At 43.9% G+C, this 25,627-nt stretch overlaps 1 protein-coding gene across 4 annotated transcripts in view; it reads right to left on the bottom strand.

Moving 5' to 3' along the window:
* The window catches only part of arhgap46a (Rho GTPase activating protein 46a), a 33,485-nt gene extending 8,332 nt beyond the window's left edge, over positions 1-25,153 (bottom strand). For 2 of the 4 annotated variants that reach the window (XM_051947983.1, XM_051947982.1), the window contains exons 1-3: positions 12,690-12,748; positions 12,035-12,541; positions 1,166-2,603 (exon numbers count right to left, since the gene is read on the bottom strand). In XM_051947983.1, the coding sequence (XP_051803943.1) occupies positions 1,166-2,603; positions 12,035-12,541; positions 12,690-12,733 (1,989 nt within the window). In that variant the 5' untranslated portion in view covers positions 12,734-12,748. Of the gene's footprint in view, positions 1-1,165; positions 2,604-3,587; positions 3,862-12,034; positions 12,542-12,689; positions 12,749-25,003 lie in introns of those variants that run through there. The other 2 variants (XM_022199923.2, XM_022199926.2) reach the window with 2 other exon arrangements.
* Between the last annotated feature and the right edge of the window lie 474 nt (positions 25,154-25,627).

Genomic DNA, 25,627 nt, shown 5'->3' on the forward strand with positions numbered 1-25,627 from the left:
AGTCTTGGTACCAGCCTGCCTCCCCTTCCTCCTCCTCATCTATCTGCCAAACTTGGACCATATGGGCCACAGTGGCCCTCCTTCCTGACCAAGGGAAGCCATGTCCTGAATCTTTCTGGCCTGGCATGGGCCCCAGATGCCCAAGCATAGAGCTGGCATATGAGTATACGGTACCTGCAGAGCAGGGCAGATGGACGGTGGTAAGAGGATGACAGGTAGTGCTGGGACTGCAGCCATTATAGTCAGCAGAGCTCAGTTTGCTTACCGTCTAATGTCCTGGGGACACTTAGGCCCTCAAGACTGGAATGTAAGAGGCATTACTCACAAAATGCTCTGTGTTATTTTCAAGAGACAGATTAGCTGTGCCGTTTTCATCCCAGAGGTCTCTTTTGCATCGAACATTCATTATTACAGTTGCAGAGGCGGAGCTGGACAGCTTCTGAAAACAACACTATAGTGTATGGAAGTATGGGATGTAATTCTGTTGCATGAGGAAATTTGGAGATTAGAAGCAGCAGAACTGGCTCCACATGCTTCTACTTAATTAAGTATTTCAAGAAGTCACAGTTCTTTCATCTTCAATCCTGTGTACCTTTTGTGAGGACCTTTGATGTGAACATTAGCTACTATGTTTAAGATGCATGTGCTTCTTTGTAATTTTTTACTCTGAAATGTCAAAATATCTACTGACAAATCTACTGTGTTGTCAAGGATTTTTTAAAATTGAATTTGCCCCTCTGGTCAAGAGGAACATTTCTGCTTAGCCAAACAATCCGTCTATTCTGCTACTTACAGCTCTCTGAGGACTAGAGGCACTCAATAATACAAAACTAGCAGCAAAAAAGTCTACAATGTGGAGATGCTTTATTGATGCATGTTTTGGCCTCAGTGAGATTCTTCCCTAAACTGAGAGTGAATCTGGAGAGATATTAGTAATCTGAGCTCTACCAGACCAAACAAAGCTGAATCCAAGCAAACCTGCTGAAGTAAACAGACCACACAAAAACATACATGTTGGAACTCTTAATCAGACAGGAACATATGATATTGTTGGATTAGCTAAGATGTATTGTTTTACAATCTGTATTTTGTTGTAAACAACAATTTGACCTGTAGCTGTGTGCCTTACACATTCACATGCAAATATAATAAGAGGTGAGGTTACCTGTGAGGGTGGTCCTGGGGTCTCTGGTGAGGAAAGGCTGGCCTGGCTATTTACACTCATCTCCAAGGTGTCCACCTTTTCATAGGTCCTTTTTTGCCTCCCTGGTATGTCCAAAGGAGTCAGAGCAGGGTTGCCATAGTTACCTGCCCCTTTGAGTGACCGGGAAGCCCCAGTGAGGTCCTCTCGTGATGCACACATGCCTGTTGACCCTGCTCCACCTCCTCCAAACCACCTGAGTGAGCCTGCAGGGGATCGTGTCCGAGGTACAACAACCCTCTCCCCCATGTCCGGGTCCAGTCCTGCTCTCACCTCCCTCATGGTGTTAGAGCGACTCACTACCTCCCTCATCTCAGCCATTAGCCTCTCATTGAGGGCGGACAGCTCCCCACTGCTGCCTACTGACCCTGGCCTGCCTCCCGTACCTCCACCAGCTCCCACTCTCCTCCTGCTCTTTCTTCTCAGACTTGGGGATGGTCCGGTGGAGTAACCAGAGTCTTGATAGTTTGCTGTGGCCTGTGGAGTTGAGGAGGGGAAGTCTTGTGAGGCCTGGCTGCTCTGCCTGCTGTGTCGTGCCTCCATGGCGCGCTGCACAGTGGCCTCCAGGACCCGCCAGTTTTGTTTCTTGTCCAGTGAACTTGGGCCAGGGTTTCCAGATTCTCTGTCCCTCATCTGGCCTCGAGCATGTTGCAAAGAGTGGGCCTGGGGCTGGGGATGTGGCTGAGGTTGGATCAAGACATTGTCCAGCTTGGAGGTTGGGGAAGGAGCACGTGTGGGAACAGGAGAGCTGGATAAGAGCCCTTGTTTGGGGTCCACGTTGACCATGTGCTTGATGCACTCCAGACCAGCTGGGCTGTAGTCAGAGGAAGAAGGATTCCTCCTGTGTCTGGACCCTGGATGAGATGAACCAGGGTGTTGGAGGTGTCTGGGCTTCTGGAGACTCTGGGTAGGTGTCAAGCGAGACAGAGGTTGTCCATTGTACAGATGGGCTCCCTCTACCTCCATGTCTGTAGGGGGTTCATCATAAATGGGACACTCAGAAACCGGCTCATCATAGATTGGGGCAGTGCAACCATACTGGGGGGAGACGGGGCGTGGTGTGCTGGTCTGTGACCTGTGAAGGAGTGGACTTGGCTGGCTGTTGTCTGATGTCACCAAACAAAAGCTGCCATTGCTGGCTTTTCTCAGGTGATGGGCCTGACGTGAGTCACCTGCCATTTTGCCAGAAGGAGCAGTTTTATATCCCTGGGCAGAGTTTAAGTGTCCTCCTTGGGCTTTGTTGCTGGTGGGATGCAGGGTGAAGGTATTGGCTTTGCTATGTGCACTGTGCTGGAGGTGCTGCTGCATTGCTTGGTTGGGTTGGCCACGGGTCATGCTGTTCACCTTCACCAACATGGCTGCCTTAGAACCGGGTGCTGGCTGCCATCTCTGAGAAGCATCCCTAAAAACACAGAAAACAGAATTAGAATGAGATTATGTGATCATAATTGAGATTAGAATAGACATTGATATCTATATAAAGTCTGAATAAACACCCAAAAGTCAACAGACAGAACTATAAAAGTAACATGATCACATACAATCATACACAGGCATCAAGCCATTCGCTATATTTCATCTACTCTAAAATAACCAAGGCTGACAGGGCTGGGAAAAATCAGCAGCAATCCACAAATTCTTCTCTTAACATTTCACTGACCTCCACAGATTTTACTCCATTTTTAGTCTGGCAGTTATAATAGCCTTGTCAAAGCCATGAGACAATAACTCCAGTGTGTTGTGCAAACCAAGTGCCCTAAAAATACAGAGTGACTGAACACAACACAGCTCACTGAAACCCTCCTCACATGTGTGACTCATATGTCTGGAGAATATATTAGGCTACATTATGACGAATACTTGCTGAGAATTGTATGGACTATATATATGATTTAAAGTATATATATGATTAAAAGTCTGCCAATTCATTCACTGAATGAACATGTGGGCTGTAAACCAGCAGGCCATGTTTAAAGAAGTTGCTCTGAGGAAAGTAAGGACAGCAGGGGTTCCCAGCTGAGATCTTCACTCAGGTCCAAAGGTTAATTCCCCGCCCCTTTTGGTTAAGCGACCAGGCTAACTTCAAAACCAACGGCCCACTGCTAGTCCCAGCAATGTAAAACAATCTGCCATCAATCTGGCTACACTGCTGTCCACTCTGCTCACACCTCATAATCTTCCTCTGCAATCAGGACTTTTCATTCCACAACTGATCAAAAGCCTGCTGTTTCAAACCATCAAATGTGTCTCAAGCTGGTATTACTGCACATACATGAACACAGACGGCGTCTACGTGAAGCAGCACTGAATATACAACCTCAACATACTTCCTTGCTCAAAAGGTCAAGCAGGTAAACAAGTTTTAAAGCAGGTAAAGGAGACTTACCTTCCCTCCTTCCAACCTCTACTTAACATTCAGCGGGATAATTAATTACATCAAAGCTGATTGCCTTGTGTCCGGGTAAATCCAAACATAAACACAGATCAGCAAAGAGACAGAACTTGTGTTTACTGGCTTCCCTTTTCCAAGAGCACTAGGGTTCAGTTGAGACTTGGGCTGTAACGGCAGGAAGAGGACGCAGAGGGAGGAGAGAAAGAGGCGGAGTGACCCTTGTCTCCCCCCCACATCTCTCTGGAACAATGCTGAAACACTTCCCCAGAGGACCTCAAGCCAACGGCAAACTTCCTTTAGTCCTCCTAGCTATAGCAAACCATTCTCTCTCTCCCCCTCCCTGTCAGGACCCTGTGCCACCCTCCACTATAGAGTGAGTCACACCACCTCCGCTGTTTGAATGTAAACAGGCTCTCATCTTCAAACAGTCCTGCAGATTTGCCATCCAGGCAGAGGCCCATAAACAGCTGGGCCTCAGCCACCTGGCACAGATCCAGAACAGTCTGCCCCAGCCACTGATGCTGGGAATGCCCCAAGGCCCCCACCTCACCAAAACCAATCAAGACGGTTTACTGCCTAAATAACACACTCACAGACGGACACGTGTGAAGACAAGCTCTGATGGACGGGATTCACCACAAACCACTGTTGTGTAGTTACAAGCAAGTGTGAGTGTGTATGGTTACACAGGGTGGTCAGGGGGGGTTGATAGGTGACAGCTGTAAACATGTGAAACCACTGTTTATACTCTTTGAAACTGTGTATGTTTTCTCACCTTGGTCTTGTCAAGCAGGAGAAGCTGATATGAATGCTACAAAATTATTGCCACCTCAGCAGCTGACACACAGCTGACTGTTTAGCACTGGCTTGTCACGGCAGGAACAGCTAACACATGAAACATCAAGGCCTTTCCCGTAACTGGACTTCACACAATAAAAACCACAATAATCAATTCCTCTCCCATTATCCACAAACAAATCAACCTTGTTGCTCACACACTAAACAGCCTGTGGGTTCATTTAACTGCTAACTGTATGAGATGTGAATCTGTGTTCGATGTTCCTGGTGGGCGGGTGACATAGTTTATGAGGACTGACCCTGACATAGCAGTGATCACTACTTCCTGGAACGATGGAGAGAGGGCTTCCCCATATGTAATACAAACAGGAAATGCCTAATGTGATGTTCACACGCTGCATGCAGGGTGGAAGGGGGATTATACAGAGCTTTACAAAAATTTTGAGTTTATTTATTGGAGATTCTATACCCTTGGAACCAAACAGCCCCTTTGATACCTCATCTTTAAAACCCATAACCATGCACAGCTTTGGAAATAATCATTAGATCATGGTCACCACTGTTTTCTGCCTCTTCCTTTGCGGTTCTTGCTGGAGCCATATTGCGTTTTCTCCTTAAAGTTGTAATAGACAGCTGTTGTGCTGCTTCTAAGTTGGTTAGCGATGGCACATATGCTGTATTCCTTTTCGTTTAACAGTAAAATCGCAGTCTTCTAGTCATCCTGTAATTCTCATCTTTTAGGTAGTGTTTAGTGCTAATTTAGTTTGGATTATCTGTAGAATTTCATATAATTAGTTGCATGAATTTGATTTATTATAAGACTTTTTCATGTCTTTTAAAAGATGTGATCATTTAACCACAATTATTAAACAAAACAAGATTATCATCATTGCAGGCTTATTCTGTGGACTTAAAACAGGTGGTCGAAAAAATAGTTCCAAAGGCTGTGTAAAAAAAAAAAAAAAACTTCTATGATATTTAAGCCTGTCTATACTAACATTAAACTATTTGATAATAAATTTGGTTGCAAAATTATATAGTCTGTCCCTGAGGGATTAAAACTGAACACAGACCACAGGACTGTAAGGAGCTCCTTGCTAAGTCCAACTAACAGTTTTGGGACAGAGGGATTTTGTCAAGCTTTGTCTTTGTTGTTTGCCTGCCATTGTCCCAGTCAGGCTCAGCAAACATCTAGCATGTTCCCCCCGTAGCACTGGTACATTGTGTTGGGTGTCAGCAGGGAGTTTGATGCGATGATCATCATGACTGCATGCAGGCTGGTAGCCATCTCCAACGGCAAGGCTGTACAGTGTCTTCGATCTCTATTCAAAGCTTCTAATCTAATTATACAGCTAGAACAACACTTACGTATCAGCCAAACCCAGGTCAACTAAATAAAGTATGATTATAGCCCTAAACTAAAAGAGAAACGACGATAGTACAATGGTGAGAAACTACAACAGCTATAGCAGGCTTAAGAGGAGAAACGTTTAATGTTGGTGGTGGTTGCTGAGGGGGTTGAAGGAGAACAGAGCGAGAGAGACAAGAGAGGATGGTGTGAGCATGTGTAAATGAGAAGGGGTGGGGATTAGTCGTGGGAGAGTGCAGCAAGGGAATGAGCGGGAAGGCTGGAATTCCTCAGGGCTCATTCAGGGGCCTTTGTGGCAATGTGGGGAGCCTCACACAATGCATGGCTGTACCATCGTCACGGAGACGCCGCCCTTAACAACAGCAATGGAGATCAAGGATGGAGAAGAAAAAGAGCCATCTTCAACGTCCAGAGCCAGTCAGACAAACACATGGGTGCTTATGTAACACTGAACAGGCCTGGACTTTCTTCTAACCACAAAGAAAGTTGTTTAAAAAGGGTGTGTTGTCAGCTAGTAGCCTGGCTGTCAGGTGTTAGTTGAATATAAGCTGAAGGAGGGGATTATGCACAGCAATTTATCACAGAGGCTAAAAAAAAGACATGATAATTATCACTGGGAGTGTAAGAACTCTCTCCTGACTTTTCCAAATCTCCCACTGTTTGCAAACAGATCATTTCAACTATTTCTCAGGCACACCTGATTAGACACAGTAAACGCACCTGTGGTACGCCAACAGATGCATTTACAAGCCCCGTCATTCAGACCATGGAGCGAGCATGTGAGAAAGAGACACAACTGTAAGATAAAACAAAGTTAGAGGCCCTTTGGAAACATACAGGGTAATCTGATTGGCTTCTGGGGTAACAAATCAACTTAACGGTCAGCAAATTTCAATTAGTCTCGGCAGCTCTGGTTCCATATACACAGTCCAAGATACCTCTGTCACTTTTCTGAATATTCCTATGGTGAGTTTGCCTCAGTAACCCACTGAATATTACTACGGGAAGACGGCTGTCAGCAGCTGTACGGTCTCTCCTTTCTTTGCTGCCTGGAATAACGGTTGTTGGAAAAGCCATCAGCTGAGTCATTTCGGCGGATATGGATTGGAAGATCTTAAATGTACCTCCTGGGAATAGTGGGGTCTGAAAAACAGGGGTTATTATTAACATTGGCTGGACAGGAAGAGGAAATGTGGTCACATAGGCCAAGCTTCTGCTACACAAACACCTCAGAGCACAGACCAATGGGATCACTGCTATCTGCGTACAGGAAGGAAACTGAAAAGACAAAGAGGATTCACTAAGGACAAAGTTGTATCCACTTCCTCAATGTATAAAGCTGATTTTTCCTCTCGCTTTTGAACAATCTGTCATAAAAAATACCAAGTGGAGCCATAAAATAACATTTTGGAATAGAGGCAACACTGGTAGCATCCTGTAACACACCTCCAGAGAGCCAGTTGTCCTGCAACAGCTGAACTGACGCACCTCCCTCCTTTGAGCCAAGATGTCTACCAGCTGTGTCTGTCTGTGGCTCCCGCAGCTCGAGCCAGTGAGGAGTGCCGGGCTGGGTCAGAGGACAGTCAGATCATTCTGAAGGGACAGGATAAAGCCAAACCCTACTAGATTCCAGAGAGACCCGCCTCTGGAATTTGAAAGTCTATCTGCAACTCTTTTCGTGAGGACAGATCCAATTATAGAACACAGTTTGTATGACATTATTAAGACTGTCGCCTCTTCTCTCCCTCTCTCTCACACACACAAAATCTGATACAATCTAGTTACAGAGATATGATCAGGAACATAAAAGAGCAGATAAACAACAACAGAGTAGTACACAACACTCTCTCATTAGATATGGACGCACATGCAAAGTTTGTAGCACACTAAACACACCATCATCATCATAATCCTGCATCACAGACAGACTATAAAATCAGACACAGACGGGCGTTCACGGGTGTCATTCTGCAGCAAAATAATAAGAAAAACTGGTACAAAAGAGAGTGTGTGATGTGTGGGGAGAAGGAGGAGGATTTGGAACGTCTACTTTGTGGGTGTCCCCTCTCCTCCTTGCTTGCCACCCAAGTGGCAGACCTGTTCCAGGAGTGCCTGAGCTACACTCCATTCGTCGGGTGACAAATGGAAGCAATTTCTGGGGTAGTACAAAATAAAAATGAACTGTAATTTGATCAGTATTGTAGTCATATTTACCAGACACGCAATTAGGTATTTTGCACTGTATGAAAACAAAATAGTTAACTGATGAAAGATGTTCTGTAACTTGTTAAAAACTCACAAAGAATGTTATATATTCGTAACATAAACAATTTTGACAAAGCATTGACTGAGAAAGCTAGTTTGGTAAATACCAATAACAGAAAACAACGAATGTTGGATTTTCAAATGAACATTTACATTCCTTTTGATTTTAATGGACTTTTTTAAAAATCTGTAATCATGTTTTTTTAGTTGTATTTTGTTTTACAACAAATTTTGTGTGCAGACCGTTATCCATATGTTAATGCTGAGTTATTACTGTGTTATTATGAGTCATTTCCAAATTGTATTTTTTTTGTGCTTCTGTCTTGTAATTTGTTAATGTATATGAAAAGAGAGAAAACGCTTTTTGTGTAGTTTTGATAATAAAAGAAAAACAAAAAACACACCATCTCTGGATAGTCAGAATAGGCCTGAGGACAGTCCACATGTGGTGGCATTGGTTCTTTATGAAAACACTAAAAATATTCAATCACACCACAGCAGTATAGAGAAGTTAACTGCAAAAGAGGGTTTCAGTATTATCTAAAATAATACAATAGAGGTTTTGAATCTACTGCTTCAGTAGGACAGAACTCTATCTCTGTAATTTGGTTCTTCCCATAAACTTTGCAATTATGAGAAATACAGAGTGAAATTGGAACATGTAGAAGAACAGCACAAAGATAAAAACAAAAAAAACAGGCACATTGTCAGTTCTAACCAGAGAAAAGTACCTCTTTTTGAGAGGGAAAAAAGAAAGAAAGAAAACCTTTGCTATTATAGGCAGACTTAAATCCCCAGCTGTAAAGATCTGAAAAATGAGCTTACCACACCGGGAGTGTACAGATAAAACAAGTCTTTCCAGTATAAAAATGTTGTGGCTACATCCTCAGAATGGCGGGAGATGAAAAGCATGAGAGGCTACTGCTCTCGCAGTAAACATGCACACAATGTGTGACTCATTAAAAACTTAAAACTTTATCTACCCCATAAGACGCCCGCTCATTTCCTAAATAACCCCACTGGTGATTTCTCCCACATGACTCACAGCCAATCAGTCACAAGCACATGAGGGGAAGCCGGTTTTGCTTTTGCCTTCATTCAGACTTTTTCTTTCATGGTATATCTTAAAAGTCCCTTAAAAACTTCCCCTTAAAACTGAAACTGAAACAGACATTAAAATAACGTGTTTTCAATTTTGTTTTGTTTTTTTGTTGGCTGCTTCACCAGAACTGGGACCTGTTGGACAAGGTTTTGATGTTTGTCCTTTAGCTTCCCTAAAATACATCACACTAAAATGTAACCAAACATCCTTTTAACTGAAGCCATTGCATGCTCATAAAACCATCTCTACTGTGTCCTCTTTGATGTGTAGCAGCTTTGGTACACATAAATATATGCAGTGGAGCCGAGTCCACTTAGACACCGATTCACAAAAATCTAAGCATTCTGAATCTTTTCAAAGTACTCTAAAGCCAGCTGACAATCAGGAAAGGCGAGTTTTAAGTGTCTAATGTCAGTGTGTCTGCCGTTGACTGAATGCTTGTGCACCGCTATATCATTACAGGGCTAAATGAGAGGGGACATACAAGTCATTTGGTGCTATTCTCCATTCAGCATACCTACACTTCCTGCTTAGAGAAAGCTATAAGTTCACCCTGGGGGACAACTAGGTTTAAGTGAGGGCCTTTGTTCCTTTTAGTGGTCCATTATACCCACAAGGCAGCCCACAAGACAAAAGAGTGCTGTGACCCTGATGCGTATCACCTTGGGTCACCTCTGGGTTGTCTTACACCATGTTGTCATGTCTCATCAGCAGACTTGTTGATGAGACATCTACTCAACCTCAGCAGGTCTCCTGTAACTCAAAAGCTCCGTGGAAAGAAGCCCACACACAAGATGAGCACAGGCACAGATCAGACTTTCTAGAGTCAAATCCCATACAGATGTTACCTGGCTGGCAACAACATGCAGACATAGACACACATTTAAAGGTGGTAGAAATTTAATACAGATGTTATAAGCCAACACCTTTCAGCTCCACATCATGGAAAGAGATCTGTTAGCAACAGTTTCCTGTCCATAACCACACGTGACTGACATGTTTACTACTGGAGACCAGGGTACTTCCCTGATGAGCTCCTCAGGCCTAAAGTACCCAGAAATTCCCAGGACATGTGATAAGACTTAGCAAATGAGTAACAGATCTGGCATGCAGGTAGAAATACAAGCATGCTCATATTCTTACAAATAGAGGGATATACAGACAAAGGAAGCTGCATCAACTAAGCAGAGGTTAGAACAACATACTGTACAGGGTGTACTGAGTGGAAACTTTGAAAACTATCCATCCATCTATTCTGATTATTAATAGCCATAAACAAAAGGAAACTAGTGTTGGAAGAACTGGGATTGTCCCATCCCCACAATGAACTGCTTTGTTTTTCAAAGGTCAGAAGTTAACATTTCATCTCCGCTGAAATCTCACAGAAAAAAGGTAAGAGAAAAGAACATGCAAAGACATGTCTGAAATAGCTGAGAAGTTCAAACCAAACATTGAGGAACTTTACAGACCAAAATGCCCCATCTATGAAAGTGAAAAGTTATGACCGGAAGTAGGCAGATCAAACAAAAGAAAGAGGACTACATTCTAATAAAAGCCCCTAACACGCCTCTGCTCTGGGTAAGACAGACAAAACAATTAACCAACCTCAAACCCTTCTAACTCTTCATGAAAACTTTCTCCCTCGCTCTCATCCATTGCTCCTTGTCATTATCAATAAGGCGGGCCACTAACTGAGGACAAGCATGTCTCAGAGTTTATTTTCATCCAGTTTGAGCTGTCACATTCCATCCTCTCTGTGCATTTGGTGGTGGTTTCTAATTACCTGCTAAAAGATGGAGGGTGGTGAGCATTTGAAGGGCCATATGGCTAAGTAGGGTATCAAGTCCCAGTGAGATAGAGACTCCTCAGTGAAACACAGCTGGCCATTGTTTAAAGGGGAGACAGAAAAGGTTCTGGGAAAGGTTGAGTCACTGGGGCAGAGTGAGACCCTATGGGGAGTTTTAACACTCCCCACACACACCAGATGCAATGCAACAAGGTCTCCAGGAGTGCCACTCAACAGCCATCGCTTACCAATTAGTTCCCCCACCACCTTTATGTAAGAGCAAAGGATCAGAGGGTCAGAGGAGAGACCTCCTAAAGGCCAATGTGAGGTACAAGAAGAGGCAGAAGAAACTGGAGAGCCACAGTCGCCACGGCAGAGCCTCTGAAAACCAGCAGGGTCCGCCTGTTTATACGCGGCTGGAATGTAGTGGTTCTGCTTGTTATTAACCACAGACAACACTCTCTCACATGTCTCTCATGCAGGCACATAAGAGGCGTTACAGTCTTTGATGGCCTGGGGCCTAGATTTGCTTTAGGAAAATGAAATGAGTGCTGGAGCAGAGAGGGCAGAGTGGCAGTGAGCACACAGAAGGACACTAAGACGGCCTCAGTGGCCATGTGCCAGGGGAAACAGAAGTGGCATGTCTGGAATCTGGCTTGGAGGGAAGAAACGGTGGTTTGGATGAGGCCACAACACCAAGCACATGACGGGGTCTCTGAATGACTTACTGTTAGACCCCGTTCTGCATCAGTAATCCTAGCGTGAGGGGAAATGTCATGCTCTGTAATACTACTGACCGTTTTCCCCATTTGGTAGCGATTTGCTGAAATGGCTGGGCATGGTTCACAGGCAATCGTATGGAAACATGGGACATATGGAATGTTCAGATAAGTGAGAATGAAAACAAAACAGCAGTTTGAGTCCAGCTCAAGCGGTCAAAAGTCAACATAATCCTGCAAGTTCTCATAGCAGCAGCATTTTAACGTCTTTACAACACACTATAGCACATGCTGTGATCACATTTCTCTGGTGTTCTTCTGGAAATATGATCCACTAATGATTAAGCATAATTCTCTTTCCAGATTTACTGTAGCGGCTACTGAAGGTGTGGTCAGGCTTACCTCTGTGGCTCTTTGCAGCTATCTGTGCTGTGTTCGGTGCTGCTTCCATCTCCCTGCGATCTGCTCTCCACTGCTGGGTCCAGCTCGGGGTTGGCAGTCTCCTCGTTGGGCTCCAGGGCTCTGGGGACCAGGCTGTCACTGTCCTGCTCGGGCAGAGGTGTGCAGCGCCCCTGGCTCCCAACACTGCTGATACTCCCTGTGGTCCCATGGTGGTGCCTCTCCACACCCCCTCCGGCCTGCTTGGCCTCACTGCATCGCTTCATGGCCTGGAGCTGGGAGAGGGGAACTATATCGGCTCCCTGGGGTCGATGCCAGACTGTGCGGCGCCCAGTGGAGTTGTAGTAGTAAAAGCGGCCACTGTGGGGGTCAAACAACTCCCACCACTGGTTACCGTCTGCCTGGCGGACAGGAACGCCTGGTGGGGGATCCCAGCCGCATTCACCAGTGGTCAAATTCACATACATACGCTCGCGGGAGCGTGGCTCCAGGATCTCCACCCAATCAGCGCTGAATCAGAAGAAACAAGACAAACGGTAAAGTGTTATTTACAGCTAAAAAATGGCAACAGATCATTCACCAACAGGATATGATGATGCATTAGAGGCCACAGTCACGCCTGAGTACTCATCGAGTCGACAAGCAGTAAACAACTCACACTGTTTGACAGACTGAGAGGTTCAAAAAAGCCCACTTGCCCATATGGAGAGAGTGTTCATGTTTGTGTTCCCTACATGTCTCCATCTGCATGTGTGTGTGTTAACAGTGATGTCATCTTTAGGCAGTCGAGCGGCAGAAGTGATGGTGCGTATGTGTGTTCCCTGAATAAGGAGACAGGTGGACACACTCCGTGAGACACCAGGCATGGAGTCAGCAGGGCCCAAAGAGAACCATACGATCTGAATGCTACTAACGCAAAAACCACAAAGCTTAACTACAATCACAGGGTGACAAAAGCCAGCTCAGCACAATACATACAGACAACAAAAAAGAGACAGAGAAGAGAGGTGGTGCAAAAAAGAGGCAGAGAGAGAGAAAACTAGAGAAAAAGACAATCCAGTTTTCAGACACGCACACAGGCAAAAAGTGACAGATAAGAGTTGAAACTGATTACACACAATAAGAACATGAACTTAGTTTAAGAGAAATCATAGAACACTGTGTGTGACACTGAAATGTTACTGAATGCTATCACACTATACAACAGGTATGTGCTATCGCTACTTACATAAAATCAGGGTTAGCAAATATATCTGATAAAAAGCAAGAACTGCACTTTGCTGGTGCTATATATCCAGGTCATGATGCACTTCAGTGGACTCAGTTTATGTCTCCTTTGATGTTGTTCCCTAATGGAGGCCCTAACTCTGCCAGCAAATCCATGTGGGAACAGGAACACTGCAAACAGCCTGAATCCTTTATCAAGGCTCTGCATCACAGTAGATGTCAAGATCACAGCCAGAGGAAGGTCTCAAAATATCCAATAAATCACAAGGCTCCTTTCTTTTCTCCCTTAATAACCAGTTAAGGGTTCTGGCAAGGCTAGGCCTTTTCTATTCTTTAGTGTCTTACCCAACTCTAGCCTAGCATCTTTGAGAGAAAGGTGCCAGTGGGGAGGAATTAGTGTCACAAGAATCTGCTAGAGGTTTGGATATTTTCCCAGCTTTCTCAGGACAGAAAAGCGTTTTTTCTCCCGGTCACGGCAGTTTGTGGTACGCGCCTACTATCCGGGTTACCTAGGATGATCAGAGGGGGCAATAAGCTTAGCATGGATAAGAGTGCCTACAATGTCCACCAAATACCCACATTCGTTCCTCGTGTGCCTGCCAAATCAATCCTCTGTGCACCCCGGTCTCAGAAATAGACTCGGAGGAGCGTGGTGCCAGTCAGCTCTGCCAGATTTACAATGTCACCCTGTTGGCTACAACTCACTGGGAACAACAGCTGTTCTCTGTTTTAATTGCAAAGCCTTGAGTAACACTGACATACCTGTTCATCAAGTATCAATCTTTATCTCTTTTATGTGCAGTCAGCAGCAGCAGCCAAAGACTTTCCAAACCTTGAATTAACGACATAGACAAAGCATAGAACAAATATAGGAGCCTTCCACATACTGTCTACTCATGTGTCCTAGTGCTCTATGCTGGGAAGCCATCTGGTCCTATCTCCCACTCCAGGCAAGCGGCCCTGACCTCAGTGGACTAAACATGAAAGGTGTTTTTATATTCTGTTTTTACCCTACCTGGAAAGACAAAAAAATACATTTTCAGGAAGAGGTGTGCGTAAGTGTCAAAAACTATGTTTGTTTGTGTTGCCAGACTTGGATGTAGCACCAGAGGGTAGTGTTTGCAGTCTGACTTCTCACAAAGAGAGAGGTCCCACAATGAGGCCCAGCTATAAGAAGATGACTTTGAGACTGATTAGATCTGCAACACTTAATGGGTGGGAAGCCTAGCAAATAATGGGGCATTCAAAGCAGAGGCCAAACAGTCAATACCACCCCACACATACCAGAGCCTTCATCCTTTTACAGCTCCCGGCCTCCAAAAGAGGCGTTCCCACACTGAGAAACTGATCTCTCCATGCTTCATTCTTTGTGATTCTGTTATGCGTTTGTCATCCTTCTCTGGAAATGCAGTGTTTGTATCTGAATCCAAATTAAAAACATCAAGCAAAAGAAAGCTGAAGCTGCATGTCCCACTCTTTATTGTATGTCCCAAAATTCCACAGCAGTGACAGCACTGGGGGGAAACAAGCACAGAAGTTAAAATGCTGCATGGTGTCCTAAACAGCCCAACAGCAAAGCAGAGTTTGAGGGTCAACTGTGGGGGCCATAGCTGACGGGTTTAGCAGCGAGGGGTGTAGCAGTTGCATGAGCACTGTTCCTTCTGAGTAAATAAGCAGCAGTTTGAGTCGAGAGCAAACCTGCTGGGCTCTGTTGACACAACCCGATAAGCAGGAAGACAGCATGGCGTTCAGATTCTGAAATCCCTTTGGAAGTACTAAAAAACATGGAAATGATCATTAAATGGGTCTGCACTATACAGTGGGACTTGTCATCTGCAGGACATACCAGGACTGAGGTTAAAACGCTTCTCTACGTTAAAAGCTTATTTTTTATTCCCACCATATTACAGATAGTGTGACTATCAAAATAAGATAAAAGTGATTATTTTGCCTTTGAAATTTAAATGAGCACAGTTGCTGTTGCTCCACATTTCTGGTGAAAAGTATGTACTGGATAAGATACCATGTAAATGAACCTCAGCTTACTCAGCTTTAGGTGATCCCCTGACTGGAGAAGCAGACATAAAAACATAGTGCAGCTGAGGCAATCTGCCTAACGCTGCAAATGTTCATAAATGGTTTGGAATGCAGTCTGCACCAGCTCAGTGAAGTTTAACTCCAACAGAAATGTTTTATATTGATCTAAAATTAACTTGCTGCACACATGGTTCTATGACTGAAGCATACTGCACCTGATTTACCTCTGGGAAAACTCAATCTAATTGAAGCAGGCCTGCATGCCAGAGATCCATGTTATGGGTTTGTGCAGTCCTAAACCAGCACTTGACTGCCTTCAGTAAACACATGGAGAAATGGGGTTAGATTTTACAGATTCCACCAGAAATCTTTTCAGAAATAGTAACTTTTAGCTGACACAAGACTTCATGAATATATAAAGTTTTGTGGAACCTATTTTCCAAGCAGTATCCCCCACTGAGAATTTGCTTCAATTCACTTTCCTTTTGTTCACACAGCCTGGGTTCATCATTCAGCAAATGACAGACAGTTCTGTGTCAAGACAACTGCCCACAGGTTTGAAAGTTATCAGAAAGGAAGCATGAAATCTCATGTCCCGTTTACTCTTGTGTGCAGTAACACACACTGTTCTCCCATGGCACACAGGGTCTCTGTCTCCCATTTGGGTCAAGGAGACGCTTCAGCAGCCTATGGTTATTCCACAACTAAAAATAAAGCTTGTCAAATTGTGAAAAAAATCTCTGCAAACAGAGCCCACCACTGAGACCAGGAGGCCAGAACTGACACACAACCACAACTACACTCAAGCGCACCTTCTCGACAATCCTGTTTCTCTCTGTCATAATGTGCCAGAGACTTTCTGAAGGAGAAATACTCTATCATGCACAATTTACAGTCAGCTCCAAAAATAACTAGAACTGAGAGCAGTTTCCCAGAGCGAGGGAAACAACAGAATATAGCTCATGGAATCTGCCCCATTGTTCAAAGCCTATGCCAAAGTGTAAATGGCACTTTTCCCAGCAACAGTAAACATAGAGGACTGGACAATGCATCCACTAGAAATAGGGCAACAAGCAACCTTGTGTCATTGTCCAACTTTGGATTTCAAACAAACTCGGGTAGCATTGTGGCTGTTGATTTCATCGAAGAGATAAACCACACAGAGAGAAAAATAGATTGTTTTTTCTGGGTAGCAAAGCGTTTTGACTAAACTATATCAGCGCGGTTACATCAGATAATCCGGTAATGGATGAAATGCAGTTTTATGCTTCACTAGCATTGAGGCATTTCTGACAGACAGATAGGCCACCTTTAGAAACTGAGCCAGATGGGGGTAGTATGAATTCATTTGGCCATAAACTTGTTTTGGTGAGATAACAGAAAAACCAGTGAGTCAGTTAAGCTCCCATTTATCGTTCTGTACTCTTGGAAGGTAACCTCTAACCTTTTCCAACAACAGACTATTCTGAGCTGTTGCTTGCGACTGTCCCTTGTGGACTGAGGCAGGCTGAGTTCTCACACAGGGCCTGCCATTCATCGAGGAAACCTTAGCACTCCTGTCACCAGGCACAGCAGCAAGTGCCAAGGTCCACCCTTGCCGGTGTATTTACAGACCTGCTCTTTCCTATGTGGAGACATAAAACATCCTTTCTCCTCAGATACTGGCTTAAAAATAAGCTTCATTTTGAGCAAAGTGAGGAATTTAAAATCACCTTGCTGTACAGATACAAAACCATTAAAAGTATAGCAACACTGAGAAACCACAGGTAATTTGCTCTCACAGAACAAGCAGAGGCCTGTACCTCAACATAATACAAGGAGTGATCTGCCAGAACCAGACTTCTGTTTGGTTACGCATAAACCATGTACAAAGTCTATTCAGCATGGCTGCTAGGCAACCTGCTTATCTAAATATTGTAAAACAAGAGCAGGGACACGCACCGACTACTGAGTGCTTGGCAGCAGTTCTAGTCGCAGCAACTAACGAAGAGCGTAACCGTAAACCTGGCATGTTGAGTGCTGTGGACACGATCCTGTTTTCTGGTGTGAAGAGGGCAGCAGCTTTAGCATGTGTAACCTCATCAGCAGCACTGCAAAGGCAAGACTGCACTGAAACACATGGAGAGGTTGGGGTTTGGGCAGTTTCCATTTTAAAACACTGCACTACCAAGTGTTTTTGCATGTAACTTTCTCACTCAACACTTGCAACATATAGGTTTCATTAAAAAAATATTTATTTCTATATGTGGGTGCTATGACAAAAAAATCCCACTCCAAAAGTCTAAGATATGGCATGAAATGAAAGCTCTGTTAGGTATTGCTCATCGACATAAATGACCTACAGCCTTTTCCTTTTCACGAACATAGTTTAGCTTTTACAGAGGTGCAGTTTTGGTTCCTAAAACCTTCACTGAAAAAATGTTACCGCAGTAAACTGGACTGAGGCGAGATGCGTATGAGCCGTCACTGTGTAGGACGTGGGATCAGGCTCCTGCTCTCCACCCAGGCATCCAGAACAATCACAGGGTGAGGGGAGAGTGCACATGTTTCAGATGACAGAAAAAAAAAAAGTCCTGCACCTGTCATTCACACATTCTTTGGCCCTTTTGTTTCACACCTCCCGTTCCTGCTGTGTCACCAGAGTCGGGGGTCAGTAAAACTCACGGCACAATTGGCCTGTGTGTGATGCGTATAATTTAACAACAAACAAACTGGCATAAGGGCTGCCGAGTCTGTAATAAAGCAATGGACTTCTGAGAGGCATTCATCCCCTCAGCAGCCCCTGTTAAAGTAAATGCTAGGGGCTAGGATGCTGTTAACCTACCTAGTTCTCTGACTTTAACAGTGCTGTGTTTTTTAAACCAGATCCACAGGGCTGCACACTGCCTGCCTTGTTTGCTGTTCTTCATATTGTTTCAATTTCTGCACATGCATTCTTTAAACACATTGCTTGTGTTAAATGTCTTCTGTAGATTACACTGCATTTTTCCTGGCTAAGAACTGGCATTTGTGGGGACACTACGAGCCTCCGTTACCATATTTGTCATAAATATATGCATCTTCCCGCTATTTCTGGCCACTTGATTAAAAAAAATGGTCTATTGTGCTGGAGTAACGGTGAGACAGTTAACAAAGCTGGATTCAAAAAATAAACTGCTATTTTCATTCTCAACTCATATAAATGGGTGCTGAAGATTTTCCTTTGGTGCTGGCTAAAATCTCTTTGGCAGTGGTGCCAAAAACTTCTCTGTGCAGGAAAAAAAAACCCGTTACTGCTCCTCAGTTGATCAAAAAGGTGTGAAAAATCAATGGACAAGAACCTGGGGTGATTCATGACTTGCCAATGAGACTTTCAAAAACCCGCTTATTTTTCAGAGTTCACAAAAAGGCACGATAAATTATAAAATACAAGGTTTTTCTCTCAGTGTCGGCCTTTCATCAGTGCCAAGCAGCTTTCCATCTTGAAATAAAATTAGCTTTTGAACAGTGGCTGCAGAGCAATCTCCAAAGTAAACACATTTAAAAACAGCAGACTCTTAATTGTATGGGGAGGTAAAACTGACCTGACTGAAAACACTGACATATGATTGAAAACTGTTGACCTTAATTATTGAAATGGTTCAGCTCTGTAGTAGTTTTAATACAGCTAACTAGTGTTAAGCCACTGACTCTTCTCGTTTTGTGTGGTCAGAAAACTGCAAAGCATGAAATTGCTCTTTGTTTAAAGGTCTCAACCCATAAATTGCTATTAGAATTATTTAGCAGGTAGCCTGTATGAGTTTACAAAAAAATCAATACTTGTACATTAGCAGTTTTCTGCAGAACACTGAGATTGTGTGATTGGATACGGTGAAACAGAATGCATTATCACAGAGAGACTTGGAGCTGACAACAGATAGACAGAAATCATTTCGAATAGATAAAAATCTTTCAAATTGGACCCCATTATTGAAGTAGGGGCCTCCTATCAGTGCACGCATTTTCTCTCTACTTCTAACCTCCTCCTCTTTTCTCTTTTCCTCCTAAACTCCAGCAGCAGTTGTCAGTGTCCATTCCTCACTCCTGTGCTGACATTGGCAAACAAGTTTTGGGGTCGTCTTTCACGGTCAGACACATGAGGCACGAAAGAGCCGGCCTTATGTGAGCCGACCCAGGCATCACGGTGGCAGGTTGCCAAGGAGGGGAAGAGAGGTAAAGCACTTTAAGACCAAACAGCCGGGCAGCCACATGCCTGGCAAAGAGAACAAGGCTATTGTGGGAGGATAAAGATGAACAGAGCAGTGGACTCCTGAGATCTCTCTGTCACCTGATTCACCTCCAAAAACTCCTGTGTGGATAAGATGGTAACAAGCTGTTGATATTGGGTGTGACAGTTCTGTAACGAACGGGGAAAAAAAGAGAAATCAAATAATAAGGATACTGTACAATCCCATGATGTGCACATAAAAAGAAAGTCTTGCATCACTGACAGACTAAAGTTTGTCTGAAGTAAAGAAAATTTCACCAGAAAATTAACACCATTGAAACCAATACTGCCTTCCTTCCTGTCTTTCTAAATCTCTGAAATACTGCACAGTAATTCTCCTGCAGCGACTCTTTAACAAGAAAATGTCATCATCACTCAGTGAGGATGAGTAAACACGTCCAATAAACTCTTTCATCTTGTCTAGTATTGCTTTACTAAAGTGTGATTGGCAGTTCTGAGTTTCACAATGACACACTTGAAACTGCAGGAACCAGATGGTCCGGTTTGCTCTGTGTGCTATACACTCAGCCTATACTAACCACACTGAACATGGGGTCTATTTTAAAACCATGGCATGGTCAAAAAATGCAAAGTGGACTTTTTGATTTTGAAGCTGTCTCCACAACCTGTAATCTGTCTCCACGAGAAGAAAAACAAAGAACAATGTGGACTGCCTGTGAATTACGTGCACATGAATACAATGATCTGACTGAGAAGCCAGAAAAACATTCCTTCTTCTTATACATGAAGTTTGTGGGCTCTCTGGGCACAGAAAAGTGAGTACCTAGTTGAGAAGATGATTCACCACCATATGCATTACAAAGCCTGTGAAATGCACCCTATTCTGAAGCCTGTGATAGTACAGAACAATGCAGACTATTGTCAGATCAGCAGGCAGGCTTCATTCAGTGAGAACTGTCTGTGTTAGGAGTCCAGCCTATCAGAGTCCTGCTGGGAGGAGCTTGGGACATGTATAGAAAGTTTGGGGTGACCTCCTTCAACAGCTGCCCTAATCCAGAACTAGAGACAGTTTCCCCTCTCCGTTGGCACTGGATTAGACCGGATCTCACAAGGTCGCTCAGCCACCTTCAGCACGGCCAGCTTTTCCCATGCTGCTTTCCAACCAGCGATTTTACATGGCCATAGTGAATTCATTCCTTGTAGTTGCCAAACGTTCACCCCCCACTGCAACAAACTGATTCTTCATGAGATGCGAGATAAAAGTTCCTACCTCACCACCGGTTCCAGGAGAACATTTTTGTGTTGGCAGTTGAATGTTAGTTCAGATACCCTTGCTGTAATCCGCCTACAGACTAAATGCAGAGAAACAACGCTCTGTGATTTCTGTATGGCTAGTATTGTCTTGTCCCACCATCTTGGCTTCTCCCATGAATGCTGCAGCTCTCAGCAGAAATACTGGGAACTTCCGGCCCCCTTAGTGCTCTGCTGAACAGTCCCTGTCTGTCTGAGACCCCACTCAGCAACACAGTCAATAAATTCCCTTTTATGGGAGACGCCAGTGTTTACAAACAGTGACGTCACGAAGTCACGTGATTACCGCGCTGGTTGGCAAGAGGAACCAGAGGAACAATGGCTGATGATAACAATGCGAACTATCCTTCCGTGAAATTGTCCGATTATGCTCAATCCTCATCACCTGAGGCCCGACAAAGATACGTGAGTAAGCTGAGATCTCAGGGAAACAGTAAAACCTTGCCAGATCCCTACAATTTGAAGACTGAGTGGGTTGACGATCCTTCATTGTGGCCGGACATTTCCTTCACTGACATTTATTTTTACCTGATTGACACCGCTGGGCAGTTCACCCACCCAAAAATATATAATTATGAATTAAAAATAATATATCTTCTGTTAATCTTCAACAAGATATCAAAGAAACATCAAGAAGTTGCTGTATTTTTTGTCTGCAGTATGGCTTCTATGTAACAGTAACAGACTCACAGTATTGGTGATCGAAAATAGGACAATTCTAAAAAACGATCGCTAGACGCATACAGAAACAAATGTGGTTACAAATAGGAGGCTGCTGGCTTAAGGAGATGTTATTGAATATACTTCATTCGACTTTAGTATACTTTCATCGCCTCAACAGCGATCGGTAACACATGACAACACTGAACCAAACCGAAAGTGTAGAGATCGCTTCACGCGAAGGATGCGACACTAAATCAATATCTTTTGGTAAATAAGCTCAAAGTTGGACATACTAAACATGCTAAACTGTTGAATAGTTTACCTGAAGAAAAGTGGGAGCCACAAACATGATCTCTGCTGCTTACTGGGGTACAATTTTTCCTGTTGATGGCTGAAGCCACCGCCATCTTCTCTCTCCTGACATCGGTATTCGGTGAAATTTCAAGCCTGATCCCTTCTCAAAACGCTTCGTACAACCAACAACTACACACGATATTACCATTGTGGTAAATACATGTGCAATTTCATTCATGAAAAGCGATAACTTTCCGTATTTGTTTCAAACCCGATACCGTTCTCGTAGCAAGCCGTTATGTTACTGCCGGTTCTTGCCAACCAGTAGCAGTCTTGTACCACGTGACCATAGCAAATGACGACATGCTGGCGTCTCCCATAGGGGAGAGCCTGACCAAACACAAGTCCCTGTCCTTCCTAAAATCCACCCCTTTCATTAGTCAAAGAGCATATGAGGGCTTTTCAGGTCAGATAAGACTCTGGACGAGAGCGAACATGTGCAGGAGAGGCTGAGGATGGGATCAGGGTGTTTACCACATAGGGCCTGGCCTTTCTGTCCAGTACACCAGCTGTCGGAGCAGCAACAATGGGGTCACTTGTCCAAACAAGTAAAATGAATGGACCTATTAGGATGTAATTGTGTTTAAAAACCACAAACAGTCACTGCCCAAACTTTATCTTGTAAAATCATTTGGGGTCATATATGTTACGACTGGACACAAGCTATGCATAAACACAAACCTTCAACCTCTGCCATCTGTGTGCTGCCAAAACAACATTTTCCATATCTGACCTGCTTGCCTACCACCAGCAGCAGTTAGTAACTTCCTTTTGAGTAAGACCGCACCATCCCCCCCTCCAATTCCTCCCCTGCTGACATGACAAACGAGGCCAGAGTCTAATCCCAGAGCAGAGTTACAGGGTGAGTTGGGGGGTCAGCGGCTGGACAAGGAGCCACACAGGAAAGACACGTTCAGACTGTCCTCATGAGGAAGTGAAGGTGCAGACTGCAGGCTCTCTAGGATTAGAAATGCAGAGCAGCCTGGTGAAGATGTTAACGCTCAGCATGCGTGGGCCTGAGGGGAGCACTGGATTATGATTTAAGAGGCCATCGCAGGGGATCAACATGTAGGGACAGATGAATATTTTCCTAATAACAACAGACTGCTAGGTTGTGGAAGAGTGACAGTGGATTTCGGAAGCAGAATGTTTCTAGATAAACCTGAATCATATTTCATTCATGTGGGTTTCAGTGTTGCATTTCTGTTTTATGCAATTTATATTTTGTGGTTTTTGGGCAGACACCATTAACATTTCCCTCTATGACAGCTCACTAACTTTGAATAAACTTTCTCACCTCCCTAGAAGCAGATGATTCATTAGTTTTGTGGCCTATCTGAAAGAGCCTTGAGCTATTATCCTCTGTAATGCTGCTGAGCGATGATCAGCTCTCTTAGCATCAAGTTCAGCCAAGTGTGGCCCACGAAGTTAAACCAGCTTTTAATCCCCACAGAGGGAAGGTTGTAAATGTGGACGGCTGTACAGGTACAGATAAATGTGTTTGGGCAAATCACCTTAACCTCATTACGGAGTCACTGTGGCAGGCCACAGAGAATCAAAGTCAAATGAAAAGTGTGTGTTGAGTGTTAAGAACACTTATCCCCGGGGACGTGACCAGGATTACAGTACAGAAGAGAAGGGTCTGAAAGCTGGAACATTTGGTTTGAAGCTGTATGTCTAAAACACTCATTCAGTCACACTGATTGTATTATTAACATGTCACAGCCCATAACAAGCTGCTCACGGCAGCACAAGCTTCAAAATCAGTCCCTCTTAACAGGCAAACAGACGTATCTACTGTCAAATCCTCTGTCGGATGGACGTCCTGTCTTGTCTTTGTCAAAGAACGCAATTTTGATTCATGTTGTCGAGGGGGCTTTACGGTGTGTTCTCTTTTGTCTGCCCACTGTTGTGAGCTAGCAGGGTAAACAACCAGACAACGTCCTATTGTGATTTCTGCTTCTCACACTGACAAGCACATGAACGGAGGAGACGTTTCAAGTGGCAGCAACATCGAATGGATCACTGTCTGCTGCCATCCTGCCTTCTCTGGCTGTGACGCATATAAAGATGCTGTGATAGACAGACAAAGACACAGCGACGGACAGATAGAACATTTCACAGGTCTGCAGAAACAGCACACAGATGCTATGAGCAGGCATCAGATGAGCACCAGCTGGGCAGGAAGACGATGAAACTGCTGCACCCAGGAAGCCTGGATGTCATGCCATGCCAAGTTAACAGCTCCAGGCTATGTGAATGACATCTGACTGAAGGGTTTGCTTGTAAAACAGTGTAGGTGGCACAGTGCTGCACAATATGGACACGTGCAGGAGAGGTGGAGGATTATAGGACAACAAAGACTCTGCAACTTCAACTTCTACCAGTGAGCCGTCAAGTTTGAACTACATGAAATCACAGCCCTAACTCTGAAAAGGAAAACTTTTGAAGGGAGCACAGCTTCTCCTGCACATCTCAGCAGCTTTAAATAGACTGTGGGGGCTAAAGCAAGCAAGCAGCCGATGAAAGCTGAACAAAGTTTTAATGCACATCTGCACTCGAGGCAGCTGGTGTAGAAATCCGACATGTGGAGATCAAACCAGAAGCCGGAGCTGAGAGCCACCAGTAAAAATGGGAGCAACAAATGGACTGAGGAGCATTTGCCTTCCGTTTGGGTTACTGCTCTTAACCACAGCAAAGAGTTAAGAGGACGAGTTACCGGAAAAACCAAAAGATGTGGCTGGTGGTAAAAGATAAACGAAGAATGTCGTCTCCCACAACAGCTAATTTAAATCGACTAAAAACAGTAAAAGAAGCCAAAAGTTACCTTTAACTTTCTCTCATAGTTTTTCATGCTACATGCTAGCAAGCTAGAAAACCGTTTATACCTGTCGGACGTTCAGTGTGGCGTAAATAAAATATCAATAAAGCTACACTTGAATTTCAATTAGTGGCTTCACATTAGCATTTTTTTCTCAGTCGCACTTGTTTTTTTAACATTTAAGGTTTAAAACTAGAAACAAACAGTTGAGATGAACAATGCAAGTAGTATTCACTGAGCGGCATGTCCTGTTCACTGTCCGCTCATAAGCTGTCGGCGGCGGGATGTTTAGCGAGGCAACCGGCTCCGAAACTTTCTCCGCTTCACTTCGTCAAAGTTAAAGTTTGCTTACCTTGTCCCGGACATTCTGCTTCACATTGTAAACGAGGCGTAGACAAAAGAGGAAAACAGTGTAGTGCTCGTATCGGGATGAGAGGCTTGTTTTCTGAGCGGTCCGGGCAGTCTATGGGAGGACGGGACGGTCCTCCGGCGGTGAATCCGATATGGAGTCTCCGCCTCCGCACGTGAGTCATCGGTTAGGACAGGGGTCACCCAGTCTGCTGCTCCTCACCACACACTGTGGGAATCACTGGTTTTAGCTGGATTTAGCCCTGTTTTGTTGAATTAAAAAGTAAAGCCACAGAAGAAAGGATTGATTTACATGCTGGCTGTAAAAAGAGATCAAAACAGTAATAGACACAATAAACAAGAAATGTAAGAAATAAACATGTATTGAGGATGGAAAAACTGTAAATGATTGATTTTATTATTTATTTATTTATTTTTTGCAGATTTTCACAGTTTAATTACTTATAAAATACAGTAAAATCACGGAAGAAAGTATTTATTTACATACGAGTTATGCAAAAACTGAACCAAACTGTGGGCTGACAATGTACAAAAAATAAATTCAAGACTGAAAAAATAATAAATCTTTTTTTTTTTTTACATTTTTGATGTGTTTATATATTATCAT

Source organism: Acanthochromis polyacanthus, chromosome 5 (assembly GCF_021347895.1).
Source record: "Acanthochromis polyacanthus isolate Apoly-LR-REF ecotype Palm Island chromosome 5, KAUST_Apoly_ChrSc, whole genome shotgun sequence".
Lineage (NCBI taxonomy): Eukaryota > Metazoa > Chordata > Actinopteri > Pomacentridae > Acanthochromis > Acanthochromis polyacanthus.